This window comes from Anabrus simplex, chromosome 2, assembly GCF_040414725.1.
Source record: "Anabrus simplex isolate iqAnaSimp1 chromosome 2, ASM4041472v1, whole genome shotgun sequence".
Classification (NCBI taxonomy): Eukaryota; Metazoa; Arthropoda; class Insecta; order Orthoptera; family Tettigoniidae; genus Anabrus; species Anabrus simplex.
In genome coordinates this window covers 706,848,959-706,872,246 of record NC_090266.1, presented here as the reverse complement: position 1 = coordinate 706,872,246, position 23,288 = coordinate 706,848,959, and the positions used below count along the sequence as shown (strand labels likewise).

The following is a 23,288-nucleotide window of genomic DNA, read 5'->3' as shown; positions in this document are numbered from 1 at the left end:
CGAAACCTCCGTCGCACTATCTTCATCTCTTGGAATGCCTGTGCTTAGATGTTCTTGTACGGTTTAACCGCAAGATCTGGAGTTCGAAAGTAGAACCATTTGTAATGTTACAGGAATTATGTCAGGTAGTTTTACTATTCGTTTGGGCAGCACAAGGCTACGTGACCTTCTGGTTTGCAGGAATCGCTCTTTGTTGTACAAATATTTTGATTTGAGGTGCGTATATGTGTAAGGTCAGTTGCCACGTGTTCTCGGTACCCATTACTGTTCATGTGTTCGCGATGTATCGTTTCCAAGAGACCGTTTCCTGTGACCAATTTGGAATGAAAAGAAAATCCATCAATACATACATTGAATTGTTTAGAGTACACCGCACTGTTTGGTGAAACGTGTGAAGATGGCTACAGCAAACCCAGTGATACTGCTACTTTATTTTCTGAAACAGAAACTCGTACTGCAAGCGTGAGCACTGCTACGGGTCTATTTTCAGTTCTCTGTTTAAATCTCTAGAATCGTCTGACCCAGGAGGCAATACCCGTGGACGTCCACTAGTTCGAGCAAAGTTCCTGAACCCCAGAGAAAGATCAAAGACGCGTTAATCGTGAATATAAGACGAATGCTGTAACATTTTGGCGGGGTTCGGTACTGGCATGTCCATTCGCAGTGTGCTTTCAGCGATTTGGTGCGCTTTGGAGCAACATTATCCTTGTATATGGATGTGGACTGCTCAGATTTCTTTTATCTCCCCGTAGGGATATTCATACTTGGTCATTTTAACATAAGATACTGTGATACCGGTAATTTCGAGATGCACATATCGCCCATATTTTTTGTCCAGTTTTTGAATGTACGTGCAAAGAGATTTTCAGAGAAAAAAGAAACGTATGTACAAATTCGTGCCTCGTAAACCATTAAGCCGAAGGAGAATGCTACACTGTTTTTAATTTAGTTTTTGATGAAAGTAATGCATGCATAGGACGCATACATACATACATACATACATACATACATACATACATACATACATACATCTTTAGTATAGGCAGTCGATCCTTACAGTGTTCTGTCTGCAAGCCCCTGTTTGCGTTTCTGCAAGCGTCTATTTTTAATTAGTTATTGTGGCCTCGTTTAGCTCTACGGATCTTATCTTTAAATCATGGTCGCCTTGGTCTCCTACCTTCCATAGCCAATTCGTCTCACATGGCCCCACTACCGAATCTAGTTCATACGCACAGCTTCATCTATCGAGTTCATTCCTAACTTATACTGTATTTCCTCATTGCTAGTGCCCTTCTGCCGTCGTTCCCAACTCTTTGTAGGCGATCAGCAGTCATTCTCGCTACTTTCTGTTATTTCCAGTTTATGAATAAGATTACCTGACTATACCTATGGAACATATATGGAAATTAAATCTATAGGAGTTAGTTGTTTTCAACGACGGCTCGAGTCGTGTAATAGACATCATAAGAAGTTACTGAAATTCTCTTCCGCATAAACGCGTAACATAATTTCCAGTTTTTAAACTAAAAGATGCCGAAGGCAAAAACCTCGCGATACGTAAAGTCAAAGCATTTCACGGAGGAATTTGAACATTTTTCTACAGATAGAAAAGTAGTCTTTTTGCCAGATTTGTGAGAAAAATGTGTCCTGTGCACAACGATTTCGATTTGCAACACTTATCCACGTCACTTCATCATACCCGTGCTCCGAAGACCAAATCCCAAAAGCAGTAGCTACTGACTGAATCTCAGGCTGCGAATCTCCAGGACTTTACACATCTGTTTGCAAGGGATCTGTGCCGTGGTATGGTTTGTGATGAAAAATTCAGTGCTATTTGAGTTTCTTGAAAATATGCACGTAAAAATGTGCGAGATGAATCTACAGTCAGAAAGAAATATGTACTTGGCTTACAGTAGCGACAATAAGTATTCTGACAAACATATCTTGATTCCTAGAGCGCGTGTTGAACACGCAATTCGTTGACCTCGTAGCCCGTGCACATTTCTCAGTCAGATGCAGACGCGTGAACACTCGGATCGGAGCTGTATCGGAGCTAGGCACAACAGTGGTGAGAACAGAAGGAAAAACCGTAGTGTGGGTGGTTATAAAGTATTTTGACACTGCTTGTCGCCCCGTACAGTTGGTTTATATTGGATATTGTTTTGTTCTCTTTATTCAGACAGTTGCCAGCATGCCAAAGACAAAGGAATATTCAGCAGACCTAAAAATACCATAATAAATGTCCTACAGCAGGGCAAATCGCAGTCACAGGTGGCAAAAGATTTGGATTTGTCCAGACAAATAGTAAATATTTGGGGGGAAAGAAACAGTCAACAGCGACCACAGAAACAACCAAAGAACGGGCAGGCCCAGTAAAATAACGTCCCGAGTCAAAACTCTCAATCGAAGATTGTCAAAAGCTGATCCGAGGAAGACCGATGTGGACATAAACAAAGAGCTTCGTCAATACCACAGTCTCAACATACCCATTAGTGGCGTAAAATCGATCCTCAGGCAGTCCAATTTGCAGGCACGACGCCCCAGCAAAAAATCCTTTCATATCACCGAAAAGTAGGAAGGCGCGTCTTGCCGTTGCCACATCACATAAAGACTGGAACGGTCGACAGAAATCTCGCGTGCTCTGGAGTGACGAGAGTAAATTTAATTTGTTTTCCTCCAATGGAATTCGATATGTACGGAGTCCTGTAAACAATAGGAACAACGTCCGGTATCAAACACCCAATGTGAAGCATGGTGGTGGCCACGTGATGGTGTGGGGATGTTTCTTCCGTTCAGATGTTGGTCCGTTGGTAACCAGTTGAAGGTACTGTGGATGTGTTCAAGTACTCTGACATCCTTAAAGAAAACATGATGCTCCGAGCTAAAAAGACAATGGGCCTAAATTGGACATTTCAACAGGTCAGTGACCCCAAGCACAATTCTCATCACGTCAAAGACAGGAAGAGTAACATTAGGGTGATTGAGTGGCCGAACCAAAACCCAGATTTAAATCAGATAGAGAATTTGTGGGAAGAATTATACTGAGGCAACGGACGTTCAACACGAAGATCGGACTTCTACAGTGTTTGAGCGAATAATGAAAGAAAATAATCTGAGTCGCTTGGCCTTCATGCCCTCACACTGTGCCGCAGTCATTAATTCAAAAGGCTAGGCAACCAAGTACTAAACCTCTAAACCGTCTAGAATGATAAGTCTGTTTTATGTTACAAATACGCTGTTTGTCAATATACTTTTTATCTAGCACTTTACAGTAAGTGCACCATAATGTCTGAAGTATAGATTATTTTGTTTGTACTAGAGCATGTAATGCTGTTAATTTACTTTCATTACAGATGCAACGACTTTCACTGAATAAAGTACAACAGTTTGTATATTGTCTCATCAAAGTACATTTTCTCAAAATACTTATTGTCACTACTGTATATATGGAAGCAATAAACTCTATTCGTTCAGAAATCGGTGATGGTCCAGTTTGGTGTCAGTTGACAACACAGCTATTGTACAAGGGATACAAATTGGAAAGTGATAGTAGGAGTGTTGAAAGATACTGAAGTGAGTACGTATGTAACTTGTGAGGTGTTACCGAAATGCAACCACCGGACCATTGCAATTCTCATTATGATGCAATGGGACATTTGTGGTCCTGTGGAGTGAAACCCAGCAACGCCTTCCTTCTGCGGGAGCTTTGCAAGTTTTGTATCCTATTACATGTCTTGTTCATACATTCCATCGTTTAGGAGAGCTGCTTTGATCTACATTTTCTGGTGTTGACTCACTAATTTCGAATGCAAAGGAAGCATTCTTAAAGGCTCATAGAAGAGTTGATATATTTAAAGAGCTTTTTCCTGAGCTCCCGCTTCCTCTTCGGTTGCGTTGATGCTGTAGGCTACTGTGCGAAGAACTTTGATTTCGTGAAATAAATTCTGCAGCATTTTCATTTCCAAGATGACGTTTCTATAGAAAGAGCCAAGTAATTTTTTACAACATTCATCTTAAAATTGTTATTGCCTACATCCATTGCAACTGTTCACATTTATGCCTTGATATTAAACCTTTACAGACATCTTCAAAACTCTCAGACAGCCTTGGTGTTGTTTGCTCAGTAGTCACTTCTCTGGAGAATATACAAGGGCCCTACGAAACTACGACGCTGGCGTAGCAGGGGGAGAGGTGATACTCCCACGTAGCGCGTCCCAAGTGGCGGACAGGAGGGTCCTAACCGGCTTGCCGGCGGACTTGAGCGAAATGAAATAGCTCTCGCGGACCAAACACACAACCCCCTGTGGGTGGGGGACGCAGACGAAGAATACATCCATGGTATCCCGTACCTGTCGCAAGAGGCGACTAAAAGGGGCGACCAAGGGATGATCGAATTAGGACCATGAGACTACTTGTAATTAGTACCATCATGCGGGGAACACCATGGGTCGCCATTACTTGCGAGTACTACCACTGTGTTAGGTACGCAATAGGTTTGTGATTACTAGCAACAGTGTGTGAATCAGGATGGGTTTTACAGACCCGTGATTAGTACCACTACATACGGAACACCACGGGCTTACGTTGCCTGTAATTATACTGCTAATAATAAGAGTTGGCGTCTGACATTTCTTAGAGGGAGGTCCGTTTACTGCCTGCCGGGACGGGATAAAAGGAGTGGCTGTGTGGTTGCCATGGAAACGAGGGTGGGGCGACTGCGGTTGCCATGGAGATAAAACTTCAGGGCAGTTCGTCTTGCTGGGAGTTGCCAAACCTGTCACTGTCACTGATAAGAACCTGATTGTTTGTGTGAGAGTGATCGCAAATGGGACGGGACGGCACCGCCTGGCCAGGTAGTCTACAACAGATCACAGCGGTCAGAATGAAGGAGGGAACAAGTGAGCCGGAAGCGAGGGGTAAGAGCATGTAGAAAGGAATGCTGGAATGTGGCAACATCGTGAAATGGCACATGCAGTGCTCCTCCCTCCAACCTTACCTGTCAGACGCCAACTTTAGTTAAGTCTAGTATAGTACCATTATATGAGCGACATCGTTTGTCTGCGTTGCCTATAATTAGTACCCACTATGTGAGGAATACCACGGGATAGTATGAGCCCCTGTGATTAGTACACCTATGTGAGGGCCACCATAGGTTTGCGTCGCCTGTAAGTGGCGCCGCAATGTAAGGAACACCATAGGTCTGCGTTATATCTGTGGCTTGGTTCTAAAAGGGCCAATGTCAAAAAACCAGTTTTTGAGTTATGAGCATTTGAAGTTTTGCTTATAGTTTTCCAATTATTGTTTTCAACAACTAACTTTAAATAACTTTATACTTTCTTTGTGGAAGTCGCCTTATTAAACGCTAATTTTTGCTATCGTGTTCTTTAAAAATTGGCAGGTCCCTAATCTTTATTGGTAATCTAACATTACTGGCAAGGGTTTATTTAATTTAACGTTAACTGTTCGTTTAGTACTTAACAGAGACATTGGCCCTTTTAACACGTTGCAAGCCAGGATAAAACGCGTTTGTATCAGTTAATATCTCAATTTCGATAAAAAATGGCATTGGCCCTTTTAGAACCAAGCCACAGATATGTGCGTATTACATTACCTGTAAGTAGTACCATAATGTGTGGAATACCGCGAGTCTGCGCTACTTTTGATTTAGTACCGCAACATGACAAATACCACGGTTCTGCTTTTAAGTACGTACCATTATCTGGGGCCAATGACCTGGATTTTGGACCCCTTTAGACAACAGACATCATCGATTCAGGATTGTGCTTTAGAAGCAGTCCGTTGGTCGGTAATACTATTTCTTTACGATAGTTTCCGGGAATGTGCGGCGTTGCGGGTCCACTGATTGTTTTAAATTCATATTCATCTATTCATTCTTCGCCATCACATTTTGAATTCTGGTCAGTGGATGATTTTGGAATTTTAAATTTGCGTTACATTTCGTCTCATTTCGTACCATTAGGGTCCGATGACCTAGATGTTAGACCGCCTTAAACAACAAGCATCATCGTCATCTCTACAATGGCCAGTTAGAGCTGTAGTGAAGAACGAGCTCTCTTCAAGTTTGGAGAAAAGCCCTGGATTTAGTGGACCTACAATCAGTTTTATTAACAGGGTGCTGAATGAAGGCAGTGCCGAAGCTTTTGAATGCGAGCACATAGTGGATGATTTCTGCAAGTTTAAATATGCACCAAATACATCATGCGATATGGAAAGGTCATCTTGTCCGTACAGATCCATGTTGCGCGATAACAGGAGAATTTTCATAATTGACCATTTGTTCTTGATCTTTGTTTCTTATTGTTATGGAGACTGCAACGTGGAAAACGAACAGTGTATTCATGCAAAGCAATATTGTGGTCCGCAATGTGTAACTAAATGACGTAAGTTTTCAAGTGTTTGCTTTGAGGTAATCTACAAGAAAATCGAACACGAATGCTGTTAGTACAGTACTATATATTTCTTACTTTTTATGTTTTCATTACATAATTCAAGATTTTTAAATATATATATATTATTGTTTTTGTACATAATTATTCGCGCCCTAATTATCTGCAATAGCAATTTGGGATATTGTAGATAAGCATGAGATTACGTTAAATTGGCCTTATGTTGAGCATGCCATTACGAAGTACGAAGAGATGGGGATAATACTGGATGTTTTGGAAACGGACGCTGTAACCGTCTAGTTTTAGAAGATTTCCGTGGAATAATTGGTTGAGAGGCATTCTGCTTTCCAAGAAACTACAGTAATACGCAGCTTAGGGCACTGTTTCTGGACGAAACGCATCTTCGGAATGTGACGAAATTTAAAATCGAATGAATGATTTTAACTGGGAAGTCTTGTGTTCTTAAAATGCTAAAATTAACAGAAATAAGTTTTTTATCCATATAACTCATTTAAAACTCCTTAGCAACAGTTGCGTTTTCTTTTCATTCATAAATAATATGATCGAGCGAATTCGTTTCGCGGCATTTGTCATTAAACTATAAGCTTGCATTTGGAAGAATGAGGGTTCGGTAGCACTTGGTATAATTTTATGTGATTTCCTATTTTTATAACAGGCAAATGCTGAGCTATTACCTTGGTTAAAGCTACTACCTTCCTACCTTTCCAGGTTTGGCTCTCACTTTTCCAGTGTCGGTTACCTTGATAATTTAGTATGACCTTTAACAAGCAACAAAAATTACGCGTACGTTTAATAGCAGCTTTACCGGTTTTGTGCACAAATACCATAGCTACATTTTTTGCGGTTTAATTTGAGGGATACGCCTAGTGTACTTTTATGTGGGGAACTTGTCATATTTTGCGTTTTTCATGTGTCTTTAGCAGTGTGTGTTTGTATATATATATTTATTTGAGCGTAAGTGACCCAGAACTTGAAATAATGTACAATCCCCCAAAAACGTTTTTGAACTGTTCGTTTGGGCGCACGGCTATAACGGTATGTAATAATATCAGAGGGAAGTATCACGAAATAACCTGAACACAATGAATCCGTTATGATTAATGTCAATAATAGTCTACCTAGTCCGTCATGGACAGAAAAAGACTCCGTATTCTCCGAATTTTAAGGGTTAAGGAAAGAGTGAAGTTGAAAACTACGTTATTCCTAGTAGTCTCAAAATGGTAAGCGAAAATTAATTACTCTCCACAAGCTGTCTCTTTTCTTTCTTGCCCTCATGGCATTCCACTACGAGTTCATTACACTGCGCCCCACATATCTCTACCGAGTTCGATAGCTGCAGTCGCTAAGTGCGGCCAGTATCCAGTATTCGGGAGATAGTAGGTTCGAACCTCACTGTTGGCAGCCCTGACGGTGGTTTTCCGTGGTTTCCCATTTTCACATCAGTCTGGATGATTGACTGATACGGGCTTGTAATAATATTTAACATGGCTTAGCTGTGTTGCTACTCCTACACGGCTGAAAATAACGGGAAACTACAGCCGTATCTTACTCCCGAGGACACGCAGCACTCTCTCTATGAATGAAGTACTGATGATGGCTTCGTCCCGGGTAAAATATTACGATCTCTAAGTGGGGAATACACGAGAAGGGGCAATCATCAGGTAGACGGATACTGACATTTAGCGAGTCGGAGCGTGGAATGTTTGAAATTTGAATCGTTGCGGTAGGTTGGAGAATCTGAAAAGGGAAATAGATAGGGAGATAGACTAAAGTTGGATGCCGTTAGTGTAGGCCTAAGTAAAGTACGTTGGCAGGAAGAACAGGATTTTTGGTCATGCGATACAGAATTATCAGCACAAAATCAAACAGGGGAAATGCAGGAGTTGGCTTAATGATGAATAAGAAAATACGGCAGCGGGTAAACTACTATGAGCAGCACAGTGAAATAGGGTTGGGCACCATGTCCGTGTTTCGGCACAAAGTGCCGGTGCACAGTTATGTTCCGCTGTTCCAGAACACCGAGTGTCAATTGTTCCAAAACATTCTCAAGCGAGCCGGAGACACTGACTCGCTGTCCCATCAAAAGCGCCACTATGCACTGCCCTTCGCCTACTAGCTGAACTGTGCAGCGGGCGCACGGGACGCGGGACTGTAACTGCGCAGTGTAGAGAGAACTTCGGGAGGCAACATTACATGCTCCGCGCCAGTGGGAACTGGGAGTGTGCCTGTACGGAACGTGCTGTGTGGTGTGTGCCTGTGTGTAGTTATGGCCATGGTCCAGCATAAAGCTGCGGGGAACGTGAACGAACAGTCGGAACACTGAAATTCGCGCCCAATAATCACGTTAAAGGCTGCTTTTAGGTTAAGATTTTTCCGGTCAATATAAAATACACATAACACGGTTACAGTGGCAGTGCAGGTGTTTAAAAGTAACCAATTCAAGAATATTTTCACCAGTTGAATGTATTGGCCTGTATTGTGAGTAATTAGTGAGTAATTAATATCTCGAAAATTTCCCTCAACACTTTCTCGGGGATTGACGTTAAACATTAATTTGGAATTTAAGGAAACTTTTAAGCCCAAGAAAAATATGGGTCGTCGCTTTGGAATTAAAAATATAACTGGATGAATACGTTGTTGTACTTTCGTGCTGTTAGGCCGGGCGCACATTGAGAAGCAGTTGGCCGCAGAGCAGGGAAGAGCAGAGCAGAACAGCGCGAAGCTTACGAAATTGCGAAGTGGACGTGAGCGCACATTGCCACGCTGGGTCTCGTCGATTTTCAGAAATAACATGTTTTCTTTACTGGGGCATCCAGTATAAAGAGGCTCTTTTTTTCTTTTTCTTCAAATATTCGCGATTTTTCTCATTTTGTTAGTCATCTTCACAATTTCCCTTGTGCTGATGGCAACGAGGTTATTCAGCTTAAGACAATCGCAATAAAAACAACCACCTTCGTCAGTTTACAAGACTGAACAATATTTCTATATTACCGATGTTCGGCGTTCATATGGACTAAGCAAAGAATTTAATTCATGATTATTTTTTATATTTTTTACGTCGCACCGACACAGATAGGTCTTATGGCAACGATGGAATAGGAAAGGGCTAGGAATGGGAAGGAAGCGACCGAGGCCTTAATTAAGGTACAGCCCCCCCAGCATTAGCCTGGTGAGAAAATGGGAAACCACGGAAAACTATCTTCACGGTTGCCGACAGTGGGGTTCGAACGCCCTATCTCCCGAATGCAAGCTCATAGCAAGGCGATCCTAACCGCACGACCAACTTGCATGGTAAATTCATTAATAGGATCACAGTGGGGGAGAGGGAAAAATATGTATTTACAAATGTACTGCTAGATTTTCATCTAGTTGTCACAAGACACAAGATACTAAAATCAATCAACATTGACAATCTGTTGTGAACGCGTTTGCATTTATATTTGACAAGACATGATAAATGATTTTCCGTATTTATCTCTTCATATAAATGTGATGATGGATGACGGCGACGGAGTCGGCGATGATGCTCTCCATAATCAGCATTAGATCTTTGTCTTAAATTCTATATGTTGCGAGAACTTGGGTCACGGATTGTTTCATAGATATATGAGGATTACATTCTTTTGTTTGCTGTTTGTTTAACGTCGCACTAACATATCGAAGGTTTTCGGCGACGGAAGAAGGGTGGAAGATTGGGAAGGTAGCGGGCGTGGCCTTAATTAAGATACAGCCCCAGCATTTGCCTAGTGTGAAAATAGGAAACCATAGGAAATCTGCCGACAGTGGGGTTCGAACTCACTATCTCCCGAATGCAAGCTCACAGAGGCGCGACCCTAACCGCACGGCCACTTGCTCGGTGGATTACATTTTAGGCCTTTCTCTAAACTACCTTGTTACGCAGCGTGAATAAAATGATTTATAGCCTAGACTGTAGTGCCTTATTCCCCGAATTTTCATACCGATTTTCATTAAATTCTGTTCAGCCATTTTCTCACGGACATACATACATACATACATACATACATACATACATACATACATACATACATACATACATACATACATACATACATACTGCATTGCAGACCACATGATTCACATAGTACCTACAAAACATGGTGAGACTGAATGGCTGTGGTAATTTTCTCCTCCATTTCTTAACTAACTGCGTGACACGAGCGCAGGAAACTGTATTTCGAAGACTGCGCGTGGTAGGCGGAAGTAGGTGCAGAACCGGCCTGCTCTGCTCTGTCCTGCCCTGTCTGTCAACTTGCGATGGTGCAATGATTTGTGTGGATTACAAAAATCTGCTCTGCGCTGCACTGCTTTAGCTGCTTCTTCTGCGTCCCAATGTGCGCCTTAATGCTCTCTGCACTTCGAATTCCTTCCCTCTCAACTTCCATTTACTTTCTTCAATATCTCGAAAATTTCCCTCAACACCTTCTCGGGGAATGATGTTAAAAATTAATTTGGAATTTAAGGAAACTTTTATGCCCAAGAAAAATACGGGTCATCGCTTTGGAATTAAAGATATAACTGGATGAAAAAATGTTGACACTCCAACATAGGGCGGCACACAGCCGGTATCGACAGGCAGACAGCCAAGGCCAACTAATCTACGAGTATCTAGTGCGGCCTTGGCACAGCACGTTCGGTTCAGGCACATTCCAGCTGAAGCGGAGCATGTCCTGTTGCCTCTCGAAGTTCTCTCTAGGACGCAGTTACAGTCCTGTATCATGTGTCCCGTGTCTCGGCACTCTGTACCGAAACACTCCGCCTCAAGTTCCTAATGTTGCGGAACAAGTTAATGTTCCGGTCTACCCAACCCTACAGTGAAATGATTGTTGTCAAGAGAGACACCAAGCCAATGCCTACCGCAATAGTGTAGATCTATATGCCAACTAGTTCAACGGGTGATGGAAGAATCGAAAGAATATATGAAGAGATAGAAGATTTAATACAATACCGGCATGTAAAAAGATGGTGAGAATCTAGCCCGCTACTGCCCAATGTGACTTTGAATTTACACACCATTTGTGTACCTACATTTTCTACTGTTAGAATGCAATTGAACCACTACTTCCCAGTGTAACTTTCAAGTTACAGCATGGCTGTCGTGATTTTCAACTGTTTAAGAGTTTAATAGTTACATGCATAAGCCACCAGTAAGCGCTAAATGTATTGTTGGATGCATTTCCCAAGCACATGGTGCACAGCTAGTTTTACTCTTATATCTTGTGATATTGGTAACAAATTGTATGCATTAAAAATATAGTAGCAAAGGTGAGCATCTTGAATACTTTATGAGATTGCTATTTTATAATTTAGTTGATGTCTTAGCTTATTATTCAAAATAAAAGCTTTGTAACCTCAAAGTCACATTGGGCAATAATAGATTCATAACCTCGTTTTATGTTCCAGAGTCATGAATATTCGGTTCTTTTATGGAAAGCATAAGAGGAAGAAAAATAACATTCAGATTAGGCCAATATCTGGATATGAATCAGAAGATTCTGTATTAGCTTCTGATTCAGTTGATGATAAAATAAGTAGGAATCAAACTCCAAATATTATTATTCCAGAGAGCGATGACAGCGATACAAATGAAGAAGGAAATAATGCAGGAGTAGAAGATAAAGATGAAAGAATGGGACTTGATAATGAAGTTGAAAATGCACCACCTAATCTTACTGAATGCTCGTGGAAGGCAATTACTAGTCGCTCGATAATGCCTATTCCACGATGGAAAGGAAAACTTCCCTGTGGACCAGTTGTTATTCAGTCACCAATAACATACTTCAAACAATTAGTAGACGATAATATTCTAGAAAACGCGGTTTCTCAATCTAATTTATACTATGTGCAGAGAGATCTTTCAAAAGCCTTACATTTGGACAAGAGTGAAATAGAGCATTTTTGGATGCTGCCTATTTATGTCTATCTATGGACTACCATCATCTTGGATGTATTGGAAAACTGAGACTCGAGCAACTGCTGTCGCTAATACATATGTCTCGTAATCGGTGGGAACAAATAAAACTAAATTCTCATTTCAATGACAATAGTACCATTGATCCAGATGATAAGATTTACAAAATTCGACCATTTTTACAGACTCTACTGCAGAATTTCAAAACAATAACTATAGATGAGAAGCTGTCAGTTGATGACGAGTAATCCCGCTCAAGGGCAAGCACAGCCTAAAGAATTATATAAAGAACAAACCTATTTGGAATTATATATAGGAAAGGTCACTCATAATGCCTCTTTACTAGATGTTGGTGTAAGTGGAAATGTTCTTCGCCTGGCAACCGTCATACCAAAGCATGCTTTCCATAAGCTTTATTTCGATAATTGGTTCACTATTGTGTATCTGCAGGTTGAATTGCAAATTCTGGGCATTGCGTCTGTGGGTGCAGTTCACTGTAATAGGCTGAAGCCCATTTTCCTCATATAAGGATTTGAAGAAAAAGAGAAGAGGCAGCTTTGAAGAATTTGCTCGTAAAAAGGTGGTGTTGTACTAAATACTGTAAAGTGGTACGACAATAAGCCTGCACACTTACTGAGCACATTTGTTGGTGCTTATCCAACTTCAACAGTACAGCGGTGGGATAAGACAAACAAGAGGGAATTGCATTTGAATGTCCTAATGCGGTCTTCTACTACAAATGTATGGATGGAGTTGATTTGCTGAAGTCCCTTACTGCACTATACAGAACAAAGATTCGATCCAAAAAATGTTATCTGCGTATTTTTTTCCACTTAGTAGATGTAGCTGTTGCCAATGCCTGGTTGCTCTACAGGAGAGATTGTCTGGCTTGCGGAGTGATAAAGAAAGGGGAGATGCCTTTGGTCGACTTCAAATTTTCTGTTGCTTTTTGCCTCTGTATGCAACACAAGGATAGGCAGAAGATGAGAAGATGACCCAGTTCGTCTGCATTAGGAGCTGAAATTGAGGAAAATAAGAAGAAAGGACCAGCTGCTCCAATGCCCCAAAGAGAAGTAAGGCAAGATGAAACTAACCACTGGCCACAGTTCACGGACAAGAGAGCGAGATGCAAGAAGCCAGGTTGCCAAGATGTACCTAAAGTTATGTGTGGAAAGTATTCATCTTTGTTTCACACCTACATTTAACTGTTTTGTACAGTTTCACACACTGTAGAACATTTGATTCAAAAACAGTTTTCAGTAAAGTGCAAACATTGAACAATGTATCTTTTGAAAATTCTGTGATTCTAAAGAATTTATCTTCTATAAATTAAAGAGTTCGTCTTCTATAAAGAAATTTTCCAGCAAAAGATCTGCTTTGTTCCAATTCCTTAGTATAATTTGACTTTGAGCATGATTAACGAAAATCTGACAAAGATAGCACATATCATTATTTCCTTGTGTGACCTGGAAGTCACAAACCTAATTTTCGAAAATCAAAAGTCAAAATTTAATACAAACTGCACTTATGTGTAGTTTACAACATATTTACTTAATTTATGGCAGTAAACATTTTTTAAAACACAACAAAATAATGTGGACGGTTGATGGCTAATTGTGATGGGAGATTGGAATGCAGAGGTAGGCCAAGGAAGGGTAGGGAATAGAGTAGGAGAATTGTAATTGGACACAGGAATAAAAGGGAAAGTTGGTTGGTTGTGTTCTGCACCGATCATTATTTTGTCCGTGCTAATACTTGGGTCAAACACTACAAACGGCGGTTGTATATATGGACGAGACCTGGAGACACTGGAAGGTATCGAGTCGACTTCATTATGATTAGGCAGAGATTCAGAAACCAGGTATTAGATTGCAAGACTTTTGCAAGAGCAGACGTGGGCTCTGACCACAACTTGTTGGCATGAAATACAATCTGAAGTTGAAAAAGTTGTAAAAAGGAAGGCATGCAAGGAGATGAGATCTAGACCAGTTGAAAGAAAAGAGTGTGAGGGATTGTTTCAAGGACCATGTTGCACAAGGACTAAATGAAAAGGCCTACACATTAGAGGAAGAATGGACAGTCGAGAAGAATGAGGTCGGTGGTGCTGCTGATGAAAGGTTAGGAAGGAAGGAAATATCAACTAAGAATCAATGAATAACTTAGGAGATACTAGACCTTTATAGTAAGTGACGAGTACGGCCACAAAAACGCAAAAAAAAAAAAAATGAGGAGGGCTGAAAAGAATACAGGCGATTAAACAATGAGTTGGATAGAAAGAGCAGGACAGCTGAGAAAGATTGGTTGAATGAGAACTGCAAGGATGTTGAAGGTTGTGTGATTGTAGGAAAGGTATGTGCTGCATACACGAAAATCGAGGAAACCTTTGGACAAAGGAAAACTAGGTGTATGAATATTAAGAGCTCTGATTTGAAACTACTCCTAGGAGAAGAAAATAAGGCAGAAAGATGGCAGGAACATATTCAACAACAATTATAGCAAGGGAAAGAAGTGCAGTTTATAGAGCAAGAAGAGACTGTTGATGCTGATGAAAGAGACCCAATTTTGAGGTCAGAATTTGACAGAGCTTCGAGACACCTAAACACGAACAAGGTACTTGCAATTTATGGCATTTCCTCAGAATTACTGACTGCTTTAGGAGAAACCAGCATTGTGAGGTTATGTCATTTAGTGTGCAAGATATGTGATATGGATGTGCCATCCAATTTTCGGCAGAATGTTGCTATACCTATTCCCAAGAAAGGGGATGCTGACAAGTGTGATAACTACCACACCATTAGTTCAGTATCTCATGCGTGCACAGTGCTATCACGTTGGCCTATTATTTACAGAAGAATGGAAAGACAAGTTGAAGCTGATTTGGGAGAAGGTTTGTTTGGCTTCAGAAGAAATGTAGGAACACGTGAAGCAATCCTGACTTTGTCTGATTTTAGAGAATCGAATTTAAGAAAGACAAGCCCACGTACATGGCATTCGTAGATCTAGAATAGGCATTCGATAAACGTGAATTGGACCAAGCTATTAGAGATTTTGAAAATGATCGGGATCACGTACCGAGAAAGGAGGATTATCTACAATCTGTACCAAAATCACTCTGCAGTGATAAGAATCGAACGTTATGAAAAATAAGCAACAATCCCAGGAAGGAGAGGAAAGTTTTCAGTTTATCCCCTCACCTTTTCAATGTTTTTATAGAACAGGCGGTAAAGAAAATAAAGGAAATCAACGTGGAATTTGGAGAAGGAATCGCAAGCCAATGGGAGGATATCAAAACTCTGAGATTTGCCGATGATATCGTTATTTTATCTGAGACTGCAGAAGATCTGGAGAAATTGCTGAATGGTATGAGCCCAGTCTTGGAGAGGACGAGTACAAAATGAAAATAAATCTAAATCAAATTTATTAGACTGCAGTGGAACAAAGTGAGGTGATTGCGGAAATATTAGATTAGGAAATGAAGTGTTAAAGGAAGTTCAAGAATTGTTACGTGGGTAGTAGGGTATCTAATGATGGCAGAAGTAAAGAGGACATAAAACGCAGACTAGCGCAAGCAAGGAATGGCTTTCTTAAGAACAGAAATTTGCTCACTTCGAACATTGATATGAGAATTAGAAATACCTTTTTGAAGACTTTAGTCTGGAGCGTGGCATTGTATGGAAATGAAACGTGGACAATCAGCTCAGAGAGAAATTTTGTTTTGCTAGTTGCTTTACGTCGCACCCACACAGATAGGTCTTATGGCGACGATGGGACAGGGAAGGGCTAGGATTGGGAAGGAAGCGGCCGTGGTCTTAAGGTACAGCCCCAGCATTTGCCTGGCGTAAAAATGGGAAACCACGGAAAACCATTTTCAGGGCTGCCGACAGTGGGGTTCGAACCTACTATCTCCCGAATACTGGATACTGGCCGCACTTAAGCGACTGCAGCTATCGAGCTTGGTCTCAGAAAGAAAGAGAGTAGAAGTTTTTGAAATGTGGTTGCAAAAGACGACTGGAGGTGCTGTTCAAAGCGTTGCGTCTACTACCCAATTCAGGTGCTTATTTCCATATGAGGACGCCCAGCAAAGAAATAGTATATCTGCTTTCACGAAGCGGGTGCTAACTTTGATAAATGTGTTTCCGACACACTACGATGTAACGATGTAACCTCTTTATCATCCATTCACGTATATTCCTCCGATTATAGAATGTGACTGCAGCACCAGTGGTACCAGCTCTGGTACTGTCCTAAATGCGTGAAGTACTGAAGCCAGAACTAAAGGGAGCATTGCTTTTGTTGCTGGGTTCGTGTTCTGGTCAAACCGACACAAATTTGTCGACGAAAATTTTCGGTCACTGGAGTGCAAATTTTTTCCTCTAAAATCAAACCACCTAAACCCACAAAGTTCTGTCAGCTTCTTGACGTCTGTTTCTTTCGCCAGTACATACTATTGGGCTGTCTCAGAATTGAGTTTCTTCGTTAGCTTACAACTAGAGCCCTGCGCGGATATACAAAATATCTGCATCCGCTCCGTATCCGCACTGCCTTCATCCGCACTCGCATCCGCGAATGGTTATCCGCATCTGCAAAATGGTTATCCGCGGAGATTGTAAATATTTAAATACAGTATGTTACACCCAAGGTATTGAAACTAATAGATCTGTTAACATAATACAACAGGCCCGATACCTGGCACCAGAACCCCTTCGATCACAGGTTTATGAGGGATTTTCTCTTGCGACAAGTACTGGCGTATTGACCTGTGTTCCTTCCTTCCATTAATTGCGAGCAGCTGCTAGCTGGTTCAGGTCTGATTTACGGCTTTATGGTCTCTAGGTACTATATATATCACCCTCCTTCCATACCAATGTCAAGGATCGCCTAACCACAAGCAAAAATAAGAGTATACCTGAGTGAAAAATCACTAACCTTCATTATTTAGAAATTATCGGCAACATTATCCGCACTGCCATACAGTTTGTATCCGCCAAGACACTAACTTCGCGGATAACCGCGAAGAAATCCGCGGATATCCGCATCCGTGCAGGGCTCTACTTACAACCACTAATAGAGCCTGCACACGCTGCCGCCAGCAGCACAACTACGACAGTGTAGTTGCCGAAAACCCGCGGGTATGGGAAACGGACGTAGCAAACAATGACACGAAATGTCATCCAAACCAGAGGAAGGACATATACAGACAGTATAATAGTGCGTTGCTGTTGTTGTTGTTGTAAACAGAATTTATTTCACACAGAATGCCTCCTTATTATTAAGAATACATTGCCATTTTTCTAGAAGTTTATTCTTTCCGCGTCTGGCACCACAAGCCGTCCTGGCGCAGTTCCTTTTATGGAGAAATTCCGCGATCGAAATCGCGTAAACCACTTTTGGTATGCTCAATTCGTCACCGCATCTTCTCCATGACTACACATATTTTCATTCTGGATTGAAATACGTTACCCTTCCGGTATTAACAGAGCGTAAGATACCGAAAATGTTCCTATTTATCATCCATTCACGTACGTTGTACACGGTAAACAAGTCCACAGTGATGTCTCCAAGGTCAGTTACGGACACGTGGACTGACGTATCCCACAGTGTCTGGTTGTTCAGCCTATGACGCAGGGGTGTTTCGGCAACGTCCAAAACATACCTGTACAGCGGGTATAGTATCGTCAGTTTTTCCGCGATGGAACCTGCGATACCAGGGAATGAAAGTTTGAGCCCAACCAATATTTGCGCGGCACGTGGAAGAGAGTACATATGTCATGAAGAGGAGAAGATCTTCGTTTTCAAGTTGAATTTTTCTATAATAGTGAGTGCACCACAGTACCAGCCTATGCTTCACTATACGTGGAAGGCGTCAGGATGCTTAGCGCAGGACACGCCACTTCCAATCCGTATGTTGCTTAGTTCGGTTAGAATCTGTTTAACATTGAAACGTCATGACTTGTAATAGCAATACAGTTGCCAAAAGTGGAAATATTATATATATATAGTATATATAAAATAACTTGGACTGACTGACTGACTGACTGACTGATTGACTGACTGACTGACTGACTGACTGACTGACTGACTGACTGACTGATTCATCATCGCCGAGCCAAAACTACCGGACATAAAAGAATGAAATTTTGGGGATATATTCATATTGCAATGTAGGTGCTCACTTGAGGGAGGATTTATTTATATTCCGTCGCTAAGGGGGTGAAAATGGGGGTGTATTTCTAAAATGAGTGTATCTGTATCTCGAAAACTGAAAAGTTTAGAGACATGAAAATTTGTATTTGGAATTTCCTTTAAAAATAAAGAAACACGTATTTTTTTGTTTTCGGAAAATCCTGTTAACAGGGGTGAAAAGAGGTGAAAAGGGGTTGAATACCTTTTATGTGGATACTTATATCTCGAAATCTGAAGATGTTAGTCATGAAAATTGGTATTTTCAATCTCCTTTAAAAGTAAGGAAACACTTTTTTTTAAATCTACTTAAGGGGTGATGAATAGGAGCGACAAAAGTGGTGAGTTCTTAAAATTAGTATATATAAAGAAACGTAACACGTTACAGACGTGAAAATTGGTATTTTCCATCTCCTTTAAAAATGAAAGTAACAAGTATTTGTTTGTTTTTGGAAAAAAAACACTTCCGTGGAAGGGGGGAGTGTAAAACGGACTGAAAAAGGGGCTGAATTCTTCTTATGTGGATACTTATATCTCAAAAACTGAAGATGTTAACAGATATGAAAATTTGTATTTGGAATCTCCTTTAAAAATAAACACACTTTTTTTTTGGCTTCTCGAAAACCTACTTTGGGGGGGGGGGCGGGCGTGAACAGGACTGACATAGGGGGTGACTTTTTAAAATGAGTATATATACCGCATATCTCAAAAATGTAACATGGTACGGACGTGAAAATTTGTATTTTAACCTGTTTTAAAAATAAAGTAACACATACCTTTTTCGGAAAAACTACTAAAAGAGGGGGGGGGGGGGTAAAAGGAGTGAAAGAGGAGTTGAATTATTTTTTAGGGTACTGGTATCTAAAAATCTGAAGATATTACAGAAGAAAAATTGGTATAAGGAATCTCCTTTAAAAATAAAGGAACATGTATTTTTTGTTCCCGTAAAATCCACTTAAGTGGGATGTAAAAAGGACTGGAAAAGGGTTGAATTCTTTTTATGAGGATACTTATATCTCAAAAACTGAAGATGCTACAGACATGAAAATTATTATTTGGAATCGTCTTAAAAAATAAAGAAACGCGTATTCTTATGTTTTCGGAAAATCCAATTAAGGGTGGGTAAATAAATTGAAAAATGAGTTGATTTCTTTGTATGAGGATACTTATATCTCAAAAACGAAGGATGTTATGGACGTGAAAATTGTTATTTGGAACCTCCTTTAAAAATGAACACACATTTTGTGGGGGGGGGGGCGTGAAAAGGAAATTCAGTTCCTTTTATGAGAATACAAATAAGAAGTGGACATAAAATAATACACCGGTGACTGTTTTTGACTGGGGATGAGGAATGATGACAAAAATATACGTTTATATGAAACCGTTTGAATTACGAAGTTAGAATGGCTAATGATATCGTAGGTGTTAAATAATAGAAGGTTTGAAACAAATCTAACCCCTCAGAGAGTTAAATGGGAGTTAAGATCCGAAAACAAATACATTCATTTCTTCCTTCCTTCCTTCCTTCCTTCCTTCCTTCCTTCCTTCCTCCGAAACGGTTTAACGTACGAAGACACATTTCCAAATATTTTTAAACGTTCCACTGCTAAAGTGTTAAATGAGTTTAACTCTGTAAACTAAATTATTCCTCCCTCCAAAGCCGTTTGGCGTACAAAGTTGTAATTTTACAAGAAGAGTCTTTTTTATGTCCTAGGTGTAAAATACCGTATACTTCAAATAGTTCTCCCCTAAGCGGTTTAGATGGTAGTTGACTCTCGGTAACAAAATATCCATTCTTCCGAAACCGTTTCAGGCACGAACATTATTTTTTTTAATGAAGAGTTGTCTTCTATATCCTAGATGTTAATATATATTTCAAAACATTCACCCCCTTAAAAAAGTATTACTGTTCGACGTACAAAATCAAAATTTCACAAATTGGTCTCTTTTACGTCCTAGATGTTAAATTAGATACGGTTTAAAACATTCAAATTTTTCCGTACGGGGTTCAAGTGAGTGGTAGATTATAAAATAAATAACCATTTCCCCAAAACCGTTTGAGTATGACCTGAGGACGTATTTTACAGGCACAGCTGACAGTGGACTCTCCAAAATGTAAAACTTTGAATAATAACTTTCATTTTAAAGCCGTAGCGAAGCACGGGTAACTTGCTAGTGTGATATAAAGGAACTCCTGCGAGGCAAAATTCCAGCACCTCAGCGTCTCCAAAATTTTAAAAATATGTTGCGGAACGTAAAACCAATAACATTATTAAGATATTTTACTAACATAACATGGTCGTCGATGGACTATGACGATTCTAATCACGCGATGTTTGTATGGTCCGATGACATCGATGCTTGATCCCTTAAAACAGGAATCAACATCATCTTGTGAATTTGTACCAGTCTTTCGAACATACGCGAATCATGATTCACGACTAGGACTAATGAATGTCTGGTTTTCATAACTGCGTACATGTGTCGTGTACTGTTCGCAAATACATTAATAAGATTGCCCGTTCTTTTCCGCACCTGTTCCAGTCAACCAAACACGGTCATGCATATAAACAGCAATCACATCTAACATTACTTAATTTCTGAGATTTTATTAGAACAGGTATTTCAACCACAGAGTGATGTTTTCGTATCATAATGAACTACAAATTTTCTGAACTGTCATTCAGTGGTCTTCTCCGTAAAGTAGTTCTCATGAGGACGGGTGTGATTAAATCTGCATGCTATCTTTAAAAGAACGACCGGAGAAAGTTATCTGTACAAACCACTAATGTGTCGGTTACCGGCCTTTGGCCGCTGTACACAAGATGCTATTATTTTCTGTCGGGAGGTGGCAGGCAAGCGCAATAGGTGTGGACCCGTGACGGGCTTGGTCGGGGCGCGGAAAGGATGGCCCGCGGTCTGCGGCTTGTAGCCACTGCGGTGTAAGGATTAATATCGCCGCTTTGTGTGGTTTGTCCGGCACGCCCTTTTGTTTCGCCTCACAAAACATGACAGTGGTTGTTCCAGCGTTGAAATCGTAGGCTGCATGGCTCTTTGTAACATTGATAGAGCTGTTCATTCATTATGACTTTTCCTCCCGCGGGATTTTATTGTCCTGCTCCAGCTATGCAATTTCAACATTCCTGTCGTGATTCACGACCGGTGAGTGAAAATCGAACCGCCAGCCGCAAGGAAGAGTGGGATTCGCACGTCTGGAATAAATTGGCTGGTTGGCGCGTTCGTCCGTTCGTTCGCACCCACAATCGCTGTCCTACGGCAGGAGCGAGCCGAGCGGGGCCGAAATGTGGCGATCTCTGCCGAGGCACAGGCAGATCATGAAGATTTTTATTGGTGCTCCCCGCATTATGCCCCACAAATAACCCGCTCGCAATAACAATGCAGCAAACGAGACAGTGGGCTGGAATATTATAATTTTAGGAGTAATTAATCGCAATGTGGGGAATCGTCTGTTCGTAGGTTTTTGTTCTAAAACTGATTTTACTTAGTGGGTTCCATTCTCCGTAAGTTATGAAGGCTATTATTGCAGTTTTATGAGAGGAAGCAGAGATACATGGAAAGTAATGCTATTGTTCATTTTGTCTCCAGTGCTTTAAGCTGAACAAGTGTGGACAACGTCACTGTTTCTTTAATAATTGATGTTTATCGTCTGGCATGTGTTGGAAGAGGCTACCGAGCGCCCATAAATCCGGAACACCTACCACATATTACGAGCTGAATGCCAGTTAAATAGACGTGTATTTTTGAGCTTGTGAACAGCTACCATGTATTATATGAAATGAAGTGAGCCGGTTTGCCGTCGATTGGTTTCAGAGATACGAGGAGAAGGTGATCATGTTCAGAATTGATGGTGTTACTTCCAGTCTAACTGTACTTGTAAACTCTCATAAACACGCCAACAACCGTATTTTAAGTGACACGAGTCATAATCGAGTAACTTTCCTTTTGGTTTAGGAAGTGTATGAGCTCATAAAAAATAGTACAGTTATCGTATATCTGTCTTCTTCTGAGGTTACCCTAGGCAGGAGGTAGGTACAAACAGGGCGTGGACTTGTTTCTCGAAGTCAGGAGTTAGTATGTACGAGAGTTAGCCACTTCAAACAGAAAGAACCGGGCAATCTCGCACCTTGAAACTTTTTTTTTGCAAGATGCTTTACGTCGCACCGACACAGATAGGGATGGAATAGGAAAGGGCTAGGAATGGGAAGGAAGCGTCCGTGGCCTTAATTAAGGCACAGCCCCAGCATTTGCCTGGTGTGAAAATGGAAAACCACGGAAAACCATCTTCAGGGCTGCCGACAGTGTGGTTCGAACCCACTATCTCCCGAATACTGGATACTGGCCGCACTTAAGCGACTGCAGCTGTCGAGCTCGGTCTTGAAACTTTTATGCTATAAGGTGTTGCAATCTTTGTGATAGAGGACTGTGCTGAAGTGAGTAGAACTACGTGGCAATATGGTTACTACGATCATCATTGTATGGCACGCAAAATCAGGCTCCACAATAGTACTGGGAATCTGCTGCGTTTGTAAATCTCTTTATTAAAAATCTTCCTCTGACGACGACTGTTATGAGTGTATTTTATTTCCTCTTCTTTTTTTAAACTCACTGCAAGAAATGATATTATAGCACCGGTACCTTATTTGTAGCCCTGAATCACACATTCCAATCCGGAATAATTGAAGTGTCACAAACACCAAAATAATATTGTTCAAGATCGTTTCTGCATACAT

At 40.9% G+C, this 23,288-nt stretch overlaps 1 protein-coding gene across 1 annotated transcript in view; it reads left to right on the top strand.

The window, feature by feature from the left end:
* Positions 1-23,288, top strand: part of LOC136863664 (E3 ubiquitin-protein ligase Rnf220) — a 160,578-nt gene that overhangs the window by 28,044 nt on the left and 109,246 nt on the right. The window contains exon 2 of the mRNA XM_068226030.1: positions 11,850-12,135. Coding sequence (XP_068082131.1) covers positions 11,850-12,135 — 286 coding nt within the window. The remainder of the gene's footprint in view (positions 1-11,849; positions 12,136-23,288) is intronic.